Below are 13,465 nucleotides of genomic sequence, written 5' to 3'. Positions count from 1 at the left end.
CCTTGAATGTGTGGAGCATTATGAGCAGGGCCTGCCAACCAGTTCGGGATTTTGATGATCTACTGCACCAATTGGACAGAATTTGGCAGGACATCCCTCAGGAGAACATTCAACAAATCTATCAATCAATGCTGAGCCGAATAACTGCTTGTACAAGGACTAGAGGTGGACCATAGTTATTGACTTGTTCACTCCCTGAAGCTGTTTCTCTTGAATAAATCATCCAATTTTATCTTAAATTGTAATCATTTGTTTGTCCCTACATGTACATCATGTCTACCGATTTCCATTACATTCAGATAATTCCTTCATGATGTGTCTTTTTTGTCTTAGAGTATAATGTCCTTGTCACATATGTCAGAGATTGTATTTCAGTGCCATCATGCGGCTGATGTCACTAATCCTTCTTCATCACATATATAAACCACTGTAGAATGACACATATAATAATAATAATAATATCTATATGCCTTGACAGCATTTCATGACACATCTTCAGTGTGGCTGCATCCTAGGTCTGACTTCTTGCAGGAATCACGTTAACTGCTATGAGCAGTGGTGATGGTGGACAGGGCAGCACTATGGAAGGAGTGTGTGATAAGTTGGGAATTTGGGTCAGATGGAAAATTTATTTGGATAGTCAGAGCAGTTAAGATGACCACTTACGTAAAGTAGGAAATCCTGGTTCGATCCCTGGTCTGGCACTAATTTTCACTTTACAACATCAAATTTTAGATTTCAGTGACCTCATGCGGCTGACATTAGTAATTCTTTTTCATCAAATGTGCTCTCACTTTATGATAACATTTACTGCCTTGCACTTGTGAGCAATTTCAAGATATTGTTCTCAAACTCCGTTTTTAGCGTATTTTCGTAATGCTTGTTGCATTTCAGGTGAGCTTTTTATAAATTCTGAACTTTTTTTATCAAGTAGAATTTTATAGTCCACATAATATTGCAAAATATACCAACAGGATAATTTTGTAAATTTTATTCTGTCAAGGTTTCATTCATGACAACATATATGACTTTACAGTAGCCAAACTGAGAGGCAGCAAGCAAGTTGGGCACATAAAAGTGAGTTTTTATAGTATGTCATTTTCTCAAAATTTTTGAAGGGTCAGAAAGATTAAACTGGACTTAAAATTAAAGACAAGTTGTTAATCTTGGGTGTTTTTTTTGGTAGATAGTTGTTATTACAGCGTATTTATTTCTGTCACAAAATGTATCTTGAGTCGTTGACTGTTTCTAAACATTGTTCAAGTGTGGTCCACTCATGTCGTCATAACAGTTTAATACTATGCTAGAAACTCTTGTAATAGGCAGAAAAAAAATAGTTTTTAATTAGCTAATGATATTTTAAATCTTGCTAGGGCTTTCACTCTTGGAACTAATGTTGTTGTCAGTGTACACTGTTTGTCAGAGTAAATTACTTATCATGTTAACCTCACTGCCTTCTTCTAGTTCATTGGCTTGAAGTCTTCTTTTGATGACCTCAACATGTTGGTCATAGACTCTCTTTATTTTCCTACTCTGGTATTAGAAGCCAATATATTTTATATATAACATTTGTTATCCTTTTATGAATGATCCAAAATGAGTGTGTTCTTTCAGGTACAGTTTTGTGTAATTTGCAGTGTTTCACCATGGTATTAGCTTTTCTTAGTTGTAACCATGCAGAAGCATTGAGATACGTATCAAGAAGCTACATGTGATTTGTTTGAGTGTTAAATAGTTGTTGACCATGCTGATTGAGAATGAAACTATGACTGATGTATCAATTTAACAATTATACCCTCTTTCATCATGACAATGGTGATGTGTCAGGGCATGGAACGCCTGAGCCTCACCTGTGCATTTTGATATGAATTAACAGAGGTGGTGGTGTCTATCTTAGTAGCAAGGACCCGGTCCTTGATGGTATGGCTGCTCACCAGTTGTTGTCCAGCATTGGATTGGTGAGTGGTTTACTGCACCAAGCAAGGCCCATCTGTTCACTGTTGCAGTCTGTGACAATTGGCAGTGACCTATGTCTTCACTTGTGTATGCCTATTGCAGTTGACTTTTTTAATAACAGTTTTCTCCACATCAAGAAACTTATCATACTTTCTTAACATAATTGTATGTGAGTAACCCTGTGCCTTGGTAACCTTGACCATGGAATGTCCCATGTGTCAGGCATGCATGATCTGACCTTAATTAAATTTGCTGATAACATGAATGAAAAATTACTGTCCTTTATACCAGTAGGATATATATCAGGATTTTGCTTAAATTGAGAGTAGTTATGCGTAGCATCATAGCGGAAAGCAAGAAGACAATTATATCTAAATTGCTTTACAAACTTAGCCATTGGCTTAATCTTCTGAGGAAATACTGTCAGAAGATGATGGCACTGTCGCCGGAGCCTTTTGCCAGCCACTGCATGATGATAGTGGGGATGCCACCACCTCATTACCCTCTTCTTCATCACTTTCCGACGAAAGCGAAAGACATGCCTCTGTGCTCGTGTTGAGGGCCTCATCATCATCCGCCTCAACCTTAACAGGTCCCACAGGCTTACAATGTATTGTATGGCAGTCAGCATGTACAACTTTCAATCTAGAAATCAATGCATCACCAATTTTGAACTCATTGGAAACAAAAATTATATTTGCCCTGGTGACAGAAGCACACCATTGTAATTGCAAATATACTGAATTCAAACAATGGAAAATCCAGGATGGATTGTTATACTAAAATTAAAGTTTTACAACTACAAACTTGAATCCGCAGTGTCTAAATAATTAATTTACTGAGTTCTGATTTTATTACCACTTTGATAATGAAACAATCTTTGAAGCCCCAAATATTGAGCCACCATTAACATATTGTGGTATATCATTCCATACTATTTATATTAGTCAGTATATAAAAATAGTACAAAGAATGTATTAAATGTCTGTTGCAGACAGTTTGTGATCCACACATATTTGTTCTTGTATTTTATGTGGGATTGCATGCCTATATGAAAAGATTTAATAACAACAATGTTATGAAAAGTATAGATCGCTATTCACTATATAGAGAGTCTGGCCAGTGGTCATGTGTGTGTTGAGTTGTGCATGTCTGGATCTGTGTGTGTTTTCTATGTTAGAAGGAGGCCTGTCTGCAGTTCAACATCTCTCCTATATGGTGTGTAGCAATCTTCACATTTCATAATATTGTCATTGAAAAGATGTAAAATATTATCCGCATTGGATTGCTTTGCTCTTTATGTTAAACAATTCTCTGTTTTTTTCCTTTCTTTCCAGGATCTGCTAACACAAAAGGATCTCCCAGAGTCAGATTTGTTGTTAGAAATGTCTGCTCGTATAGATGCTGAAAAACAGTTAAAACTTGCTCAAGATTCTGTTTACAAGCTTGAAGGAGCTCTTGAGACAGAAATTAACCCTTTAGAGTTGCGCACAAAAATTTTGCCTGATGTGAAAAAGTTGCGACGTAAGTCAAAATGTTATCTGAATTTCTCTCCTTCTAACTCTAAACTTGTGTTATTCCATGATCATATTGTTTCGTAATGATATGAATGGCATATATTTTTTCCCCTGTGACTTATGTTACTATTAAAATAAAAAAATTAAATTCTTAAATATGGACTGGATGAACCATAACTACAGTTTCCACTTTACAGTATTTTGCAACTGTCATGTGCAGTTGTTATTGAACTATTATAAAGAGTTGCTCTTTTAGACACAAATATTTAAAATTAAAAGACAAAATTTTATTTGGCTTGTATTAATTGTGGCAGGTGGAGACTATATAATATGCAGAATTGGATAAACAGTAGAAACTAACACATAATACTATGTTGGATTGCTTTGGACATATAGAACAGCTCAATTCCTCCTAGAGATTGATGTAAATTATATACAACAGTATAAGGAAAAGGTAGATAGCAACTTACCATAAGGTGACACATTATTAAGTTGCAGACAGGCACAATTAAAAGACACTTACACATTAGCTATCGGCCAAAGCCTTCATCACAAAAAGAAAGACAAACAGAAACACACATCATGCATTAACACAAGCAAGCACACCTTGTGCACACATAACTGCCAACTCTGGCAGTTCAGACCAGAATGTGATTTTTTTTTTTTGTGTGTGTGTGTGTGTGTGTGTGTGTGTGTGTGTGTGTGTGTGTGTGTGTGTGTGTGTATTAAATACACAGGATTATCTAAAATGATTTTTATAAATGTCCAGTGTAATGTTATGTTCTTTGACTTACAAAAGGCATTCAGTACAATTTTTCACTGTTGTTTAGCAAAGACAATACAAATGTACTGAGTATTGAGCCAGATTTGTGACTGGATTGAGGACTTCCTTGCAGACAGAAACCAACATCTCATACTTAACGATTGACAGGTGCAAGGATAATTGTGGGAAGTGTTACAAGTCTGTTGCTGTTTACAATTTCTGTTAAATAACTGGTGCCTAATGCCAGAAGACTACTAAAATGCAGAAAGACCTGTAGAGGACCAACGGATAATGCAGAGACAGGGAGCTGACCCTGAATGTACATAAATGTAATATACTGTGTGCAAATAGGTGGAGAGATACACTAATGTTCAATTACACTACAACAGTATTGTAAAATGTGTAGGAGTAACCGTCCAGAGTGAACTGGACTGAAATGACCCAATGAAACAAATAGTACAAAAGGAGATGCCAGGCTGAAATTCATTGGTAGAATCTTAAAGAAATGTGATTTATCCATGAAATAACCGATTAACAAAACACTCACTTGACCGATTATTGAATACTGTTCACCTGTTGGTGACTCTTACCAGGTTGAATTATTAGAAGAGATAGAGAAGATAGAGACGACTCAATGAAGACTTCTCCAAATGTTGGCATACCATCAATAAAAATAAACTACGTGGTGGAAGGGTACCTCTGACAGAGAGGTAGATATAGACTTACACCATGGCTGCTGTGGATCTTTCACAAGTCAGAAAACAAATTGGTAAGAATTCCTCAAAATTCAAAAATAAACATTAAAAAAATCATCAGAACAGAAAAATGTAAATTCAAGCACACAATGCTGATTGCAATTGATGGAGACTTCATAAAAAATTATTACCAGAAACTACTGCAATAAATTTAAAGAACAGCTCCATAATTATCAAGCCCACAAGTTTATGCTTCAGGCATGCACATGGAACACTAGGAAAAAAAAATGTTTGATCTTACAGCAGGCTATTTTCAAAACTTACTGAATTGTGGAAGTCCCATTTACCAATTCACTTTTGAGGCATCTACCACTAGCTGAACTGATCACCTCTCACTTTCAAATAAATGAGACAAATAATGCACAACTTGAGGTACACTAAGACACAAGGAAAAGACTGAATAATTGCAGAAATGTTGAGAGTAGGTGTCTGCGTACTGATTCAGAAATGTTACAGGACATCTGGTGTAGTGAGAAAATCGCTTTAGAATGGAAGTGCCAGTTAATTCACTCACTTCATACAAAAGAGAAAGAGTCAGATATAAACAATTATACTACTGGCCATTAAAATTGCTACACCAAGAAGAAATGCAGATGATGAACGGGTATTCAGTGGACAAACCTATTATACTAGAACTGACATGTGATTACATTTTCATGCAATTTGGGCACATAGATCCTGAGAAATCAGTACCCAGAACAACCACCTCTGGCCGTAATAACGGCCTCGATACGCCTGGGCATCGAGTCAAACAGAGCTTGGATGGCGTGTACACATACAGCTGCCCATTCAGCTTCAACACGATACCACAGTTCATCAAGAGTAGTGACTGGCATATTGTGACGAGCCAGTTGTTCAGCCACCATTGAGCAGACGTTTTCAGTTGGTGAGAGATCTGCAGAATGTGCTGGCCAGGACAGCAGTCGAACATTTTCTGTATCCAGAAAGGCCCGTACAGGACCTGCAACATGTGATCGTGCATTATCCTGCTGAAATGTAGGGTTTCGCAGGGATCGAATGAAGGGTAGAGCCACGGGTCGTAACACATCTGAAATGTAACGTCCACTGTTCAAAGTGCCATCAATGTGAACAAGAGGTGACCAAGACGTGTAACCAATGGCACCCCATAGCATCACGCCGGGTGATACGCCAGTATGGCGATGACGAATACACGCTTCCAGTGTGCGTTCACCGCGATGTCGCCAAATACGGATGCGACCATCATGATGCTGTGAACAGAACCTGGATTCATCTGAAAAAATTACGTTTTGCCATTCATGCACCCAGGTTTGTCATTGAGTACATCATCTCGTCGAACTGTTCATGCAGATGGTTGTTGTCTTGCAAACGTCCCCACCTGTTGACTCAGGGATAGAGATGTGGCTGCATGATCCGTTACAGCCATGCGGATAAGATGCCTGTCATCTCGACTGCAAGTGATATGAGCCCGTTGAGATCCAGCACGGCGTTCCGTATTACCCTCCTGAACCCACCGATTCCGTATTCTGCTAACAGTCATTGGATCTCGACCAACGCGAGCAGCAGTGTCGCGATACGATAAACCACAATCATGATAGGCTACAATCCGACCTTTATCAAAGTCGGAAACTCCTTACACGAGGCATCACAACAACATTTCACCAGGCAACGCTGGTCAACTTCTGTTTGTGTATGAGAAATTGGTTGGAAACTTTCCTCATGTCAGCACATTTTAGGTGTCACCGCCGGCGCCAACCTTGTGTGAATGCTCTGAAAAGCTAATCATTTGCATATCACAGCATCTTCTTCCTGTCAGTTAAATTTCGCATCTGTAACACGTCATCTTCATGGTGTAGCAATTTTAATGGCCAGTAGTGTACAAAGACTTTCTCTTACTTTCAGTTAGCTATAAAGTCCTCTCAAAAGCCTTACTTAATCAATTAGAAAAACAGACTTCATAATTGGGCAATATCATTCACAAAACAAATTCGAAACCTAAAAATAATCATCCAAATTCACAAAACTAAACAGACAGTGGTCATTTTTGTTGATTTCAAAAAATCATATGATTCTGTAGACAGACTGCCAGACAAACACTGTTTAATGTGCTAGAAACATTTCAAGGTAGAAAGAGGTCAAACAAAAACTGACCAACACAGCAACAATAGTTTAATTTTTTGTATAACTTTTGAACCATTTGAAATCAAAATGGGCCAAACAAGAGGATGGATTTTTGCCATTATCTTTACGGTTAAGTAAAGTTAAGTTCAGGAAATGAAATGGCTAAATGAAACTTGAGATTTAAATATTGACAGACATTCCCAAAATAAAACTGACCTTCACTGCATTTGTTGATGACATAGTCCAAAAGCCATACAGTGTGTAAAGAAACTCAATAAAATAGTAGCAAAAATGAGATTCCAAATTTCGTACAAGGAGATGCATTGTATGGAAGGGACTGGATCAAGATTCAACAATCAATCTTTAATCAACAAATTCACCAAAATCTGTTAAGTACACAAGTTCAGGTGCCTAGGAGATATTATTGAACAAGAGGGGGCTAACAAAGCTGACAAAGAAATAATTGTAAAACAGATACAACAACAAAAATTTATCACGAAAAGAAAAAATTACAGCATTATAGCACAGTTGTTCCAACAAAAGCTGTTTGTGCACTGGATCCATGGCAGTTGGTAGCAGATCACAAATAAAATTTATTGAAAAACAAGATAAGAAAAATCTCAGAAAAATTTTAGAAAAAAAATGCAAAAATGGAATTTGGACGAAAAAAAATCACAAGACATCTATCAAGTTACAGATAGAAGCACAAGTATCATCAAGATAGAATGAAATTTAGAAACCTTAAAGGAACACAGTGGATGAATGAAGAGGTACTGAGAGGAAAAGTTGAAAAAAGTGCTAAATATGTTCAAACCTACTTCTTTGTTGGATGCATGCATATCCATTCACACACAAGTATATCTTCTGTGGTGGTATAAGAGATAGAAGTGCCCTGGAAAGTGACATATAATGAGATGATGATTTGATATATTACAGACAGGTACAGAAATTGCTCATGTGAAAGTCCAGGATGGAATAGCAACAATATTATGAGACAGGCACAATGTAAAGGCTGCTATACATTTTAGCATTTGGCCAAAAGCCTTCTTGTGAAGTAGAAAGCACGCATTGACCACTGTCTCTGGCTGCTGTAGCTGGACTGAGTTGTAAGTGTGCCTGATGGGAGAAGAAATGTGATGTGGGTGGTGGGAGTAAGGAAGAAGCGTGGGGAGGAGATGTGTATGCATAGCTGGAATAGAAGGCTGTGTTGTGCTGGAGTGGGAGTAGGTGAGTGGAGGACAGGGAACAGTGAAGGTTGGGGCCAGGGGGGTTGTTGGAACATAGACTATATTGCAAGGCAAGTTCTCTCTTGCTCAATTCATAAAAGCTGGTGTTGGTGGGAAGGATCCATGTGACACAGGCTGTGAAGCAGTCATTGAAATGAAGGATGTCATGTTTGGTCCACTTGTTTCTTGGCCACATTGTTGGTGGCCATTCATGTGGACAGACAGCTTGTTAGTTGTCATGCCCACATAGAATGTAGCACAGTGGTTTCAGCTTGGCTTGTAGATCACATGATCGCTTTTACAGGTTGCTCTGTCTCTGATGGGATAGGGGATGCCTGTGGCCAGACTGGAAATGTGTGGTCGTAGGTCTTGCATCTAGGTCTGCTGCAAGGATATGCGCCATGACAGAAGGGGTTGGGATCCGAGGTAGAGTAGGAATGGACAAGAATATTACATAGATTTGGTGGGCAGCAGAATATCACTGTGGAAGAGGTGGGGCTGATAGTATGTAGGGTATTCCTCATTTTGTGGCACAGTGAAAGTAGTTGAAAACCTGGTGGAGATCCATTTGCTCCTGTTCTGGATAGTACTGAGCCAACAGGGGAATGCTCCTTTGTAGTTGGGTGGTGGGTTTATGGAAGGTGGTAGGTGGTGTTTCTGTATGGGATTCGGAGAATAATTTCAGCCTGTAAAGACCTCCCAACCTTGTACGGAAATAGGTCTGCCACTCTTTGTCTCATCAGGCAGCTACCACCACCCACATATGAGATGTGATTGAATAGCAGCGCTAATGTTTGCTTTTCATAAAGAATCTTTTTTTCTTCTTCTTCTTCTTCTATTTATCAAATCAACTTTGTCCCATTAAAATAATCCCCCTGAGATATGATATACTTGTGGCAGTTCTTTTTCCAATCTTGATAGCAATTCTCTAACTCAGTTTTCATTATGATGTTCAGCTCCATTACCGATTCTGTTTTTATCTCATCAGTGGTGGCCAAATAATGTATAATGTCCTTTCATGGTTCTCTCCAGCCTTGGGAATAGGAAGAAGTCACAAGAGGCAATGAACACAGTGGTTGAAGCAACAAAACGGTTTTGTTTTTTGCCAAAAAAAAAAAAAAAAAATATCTGGAAGGAGCGTTGAAGTATTAGTGGAAGCATTATCATGAGTCGCTTTGCCACAATTCTGGTCATCTTCTTCGGTTTACTTCATGCAAACAGTGCATAACTTCCAGTTAGTATTCTCTATTGATCATACAACTATGAAACAGGTACCATGACGCACTATCACATTGTAACTGAAGAAAACAGGGATAGAAACCTCACATGCGATCAATTTTTTTAAATTTTTGTTCCCCATGCAGTTTCTATTGGGATGATTTGCCTTTGGTTTTGACATCACACTCATACACCCATGTTTCCTCACCCGTTACAACCTCCTTTGGAAGTTCTGGATTACCGTTGACTTCATTCAGCAATTCCTGGTTCGCAAGATATCATGTGAAAAAAGGGCAAGTTGCGTTTCGCAGGAGCAATGCTTTCTAAAGCCATGCTGATGCATGGACAGCAGCTTCTCTCTCTCAAGGAAATTCATTATATTCGAACTGAGAACATGTTCGAGAATCCTGCAACAAACCGATGTCAAGGATATTAGTCTGTAATTTTGAGGATTTGTCCTTCTACCCTTCTTATATACAAGCGTCACCTGTGCTTTTTTCCAGTCTCTCAGGACTTTACATTGGGCAAGAGATTCATGATAAATGCAAGCTAAGTAAGGAGGCAATGCAGTAGAGTACTATCTGCAAAACCGAATTGGAATCCCATCAGGACCTGGCAATTTATTTATTTTCCACCCATTCAGCTGCTTCACAACCCCAAGGATGTCTATCACTATGTCCTCCATACGGGAATCTGTACGAGACTCAAACGGCGGTATGTTTGTACGATCCTCCTGCATGAAAAATTTCTCAAATGCTAAATTTAAAATTTCAACTTTTGTTTTGCTGTCTTCCGTTGCCAGGCCAGACTGATCAGCGAGTGACTGGATGGAAGCCTTCGACCCGCTTACCGATTTTACGTAAGACCAGAATTTCCTTGGGTTTTCAGCAAGATCTTCTGCTAAGATATGACGGTGGTAGTGGTTGAATGCTTCGCCCATCGCTCTTTTTACAGCAGCACGAATCTCTACTAACTTTTGCCTGTCCTCATGCTCCAGATCTTTCTTGTACCACGAGTGCAACTGCCTTTGCTTCCTGAGCATTCTCCGAATTGCGCTGTTAAACCACGGTGGGTCTATTCTGTGCGTAACTCACTTTTTCGGCACATACTTGTCCAATGCGTGTTTTACAGTGTGTTTAAAATTTGTCCATAATTTTTCCACGCCCATCGTACTGGAAGTAAATGAAGTCGATTCATTTACTAAGTGGGATGCTAACAACTGCTTATCTGCTCTTTCTAGTAGCCATAGTCGTAATGACAACATCATGATCGCTAATCCCTGTCTCAACACTGACACCGTTGGTGAGGTCTGGTCTGTTCATGGCTACCACATCTAAAATATTTCCATTACGCATTGGCTGTCGATTTAGCTGCTCAAGACTGTTTTCGGATAATGTGTTCAAAAGTAATTCACACGATGGCTTGTCTGTACCACCTGTAATGAATCCATAGACATCCCAGTCTATACTAGGTAGGTTGAAGTCGCCTCTTACTAATATAGCATGATCTGGGTACTTCTGCGATACAGAATGTAGATCCGAAGTATAAAGCAAAATATTCCTGTTACTGTTAGTTTTATTATTGGTCACAGCTTGTATCTCAGGATGAGGATGGCAGGCTGAGGACTGGAGTCACCCAGATACAAAGCCACTCTGGACAAAACAGTGTGCCCACATTCAGTTTATCACTATTGATACTGTTTTGTTTATGCAGTCTTGCAAATAAATTATTTAATAATGTAAAACAATATCAATCACTGTCTACCCTACATGCATGTTATTTAATGATGTAACACCTACATGCATGTTATTTAATGATGTAACACTACTTACTATCTGTTGGCAGCAGGACCATTATGAAAATGTTTGGTTTCCTTTTTATGTATTGCAACTTCCCATTTGTTTGCCTGAAAAACTGAGTCAGCTTCCTTCTGTAATGAGTAAGATTTTGAGCTTAGGAAGAGTATAAAATATTATTGTTATCATCCATTACAGAATTCGCGTCGAAAGCTGTGCATGTTAAACTGTCGCTTTCGGGACGGGAAGTTCCACTGGCCCCAGAGTCAATCCTTCCAGCAGATTAATAGTGAGGATCAGTGTGCACCCTGGATGCAGTTTTTAGGCAGTTTCCCACCTCCCACCAGGCTGGTACGCACATCCTGCTTCAGTTACATGATTCACAGACATTTAGAAAACTTTTGCCCTCTTTTACACAGACACATGAGGTACACACATTCTGTCCTGGGGAGGTAATGAGGGAAACAACAGGAAATGTGTCTGGCTACCCCTGAAATTAACCTCCGTAAATAACCCTGCACTGATTTGGTGTAGAGACATAAGAAAAAGAAACTATTATCATGTACAGAGATATGGTGTAAGGTTTCCCAGAACAGAAAAGAAAAAAATATATTATAAATTGACATAAATGTTCTGTTGTTATTATTGGTTTTTACTTATGTTACATTTTTTTACCAAACCTCTACTCCGTATCATCTCAATTATCCTCCACTATATAAAATATATTGCTCAGCAGGTACATTGTAAACTTTGTTTTAGGAATCTCCTTTGGCATTTTTTTAACAATTTTTTCCCCTGGCAGAAAATACTGTTTTAAGTTGTATATTTATTCATTAAATTGAGTCTAGATTTTGTCCCATGTTTATGAGCAGAGCTCTTTTTGCAGTAATTGTCAAGATTATTTTTGATGATTTCTGTTTATTTGTGAGACATTTATTGTGAAAGCTAGGGTTTTTTACATGTCTTATTTCCTTCTGGTAGGTACAAAGAAGTTTGATTTGAGTAAAGTTTCATGTTAGAGACACTTCCGTTTGTAGATGTTTCTACTGTTAGAATGACTCTGTTGCCTGTCCCTGCCTTATATCATTATTGTATAACTATAATACTAATTTCAAACAGTGGAAAATCCAGGATGGAATGTAACAATACCAGAGAAGGAAAGTTGCTACTCACCATACAGCGGAGATGCTGAGTCACGATAGGCACAATAAAAAGATTCACAAAATCATAGCATTCGGCCATTAAGGCCTTCGTCAGCAGTAGACATGCATACACACACGCACACACACACTCACGCAAATGCAACTTGCATACACATCTGCAGTCTCAGAGAGCTGAAACTACACTGCGAGCAACAGCACCAGTACATGATGGGAGTGGCGACTGGGTGGGGTTGAGGAGGCTGGGGTGGGGAGGGGCAGGGATAGTATGGTGGGAGTGGCGGACAGTGAAGTGTTGCAGTTTAGATGGAGGGCAGGAGAGAAGGTGCGGAGGGGGAAAGGGTAAGAAGTGGATAGGAGAGAAATCTTTGCTATCTGGATTGAAGGTGAGGACACCATATCCACATTCCTCCAGAACCTCAACAACTTCTCCCCCATTTGCTTCACCTGGTCCTACTCAACCCAACAAGCCACCTTCCTAGATGTTGACCTCCATCTCAGAGATGGCTACGTCAGTACCTCCGTCCATATCAAACCTACTAACCACCAGCAATACCTTCACTTTGACAGCTGCCACCCATTCCATACCAAGAAGCCCCTTCCGTACAGCCTAGCCCCCCTTGGTCGTCGCATCTGCAGTGACGAGCAGTCCTTCTCTAAATATACTGAGGGTCACACTGAAGCCTTCACTGACCATAATTATCCTGCCATCCTTGTACAGAAACAAATCTCCCATGCCTTATCTTTCCAGTCTCCCACCACCTCCCAAAGTCCCACAGTCTGGCCACAGAGGAGCATTCCCCTCGTAACTCAGTACCATCTGGGACTGGAGCAACTGAATTACATTCTCCGCCAGGGTTTCGATTACCTCTCATCATGCCCTGAAATGAGAAATGTCCTACCCACTATCCTTCCCACCCCACCTACCATGGTATTCCGCCGTCCACCGAACTTACACAATATACTCGTCCATC

At 39.3% G+C, this 13,465-nt stretch overlaps 1 protein-coding gene across 2 annotated transcripts in view; it reads left to right on the top strand.

Moving 5' to 3' along the window:
• LOC124787904 (pleckstrin homology domain-containing family D member 1-like) overlaps nt 1–13,465 on the top strand; it is a 167,078-nt gene that overhangs the window by 137,305 nt on the left and 16,308 nt on the right. For both annotated transcript variants that reach the window (XM_047254897.1, XM_047254889.1), the window contains exon 9: nt 3,294–3,480. In XM_047254897.1, coding sequence (XP_047110853.1) covers nt 3,294–3,480 — 187 coding nt within the window. The remainder of the gene's footprint in view (nt 1–3,293; nt 3,481–13,465) is intronic.

Source organism: Schistocerca piceifrons, chromosome 1, assembly GCF_021461385.2.
Source record: "Schistocerca piceifrons isolate TAMUIC-IGC-003096 chromosome 1, iqSchPice1.1, whole genome shotgun sequence".
NCBI lineage: Eukaryota > Metazoa > Arthropoda > Insecta > Orthoptera > Acrididae > Schistocerca > Schistocerca piceifrons.
Note: the sequence above shows the minus strand (reverse complement) of the source record. Positions and strands in the feature narration are given on the sequence as shown.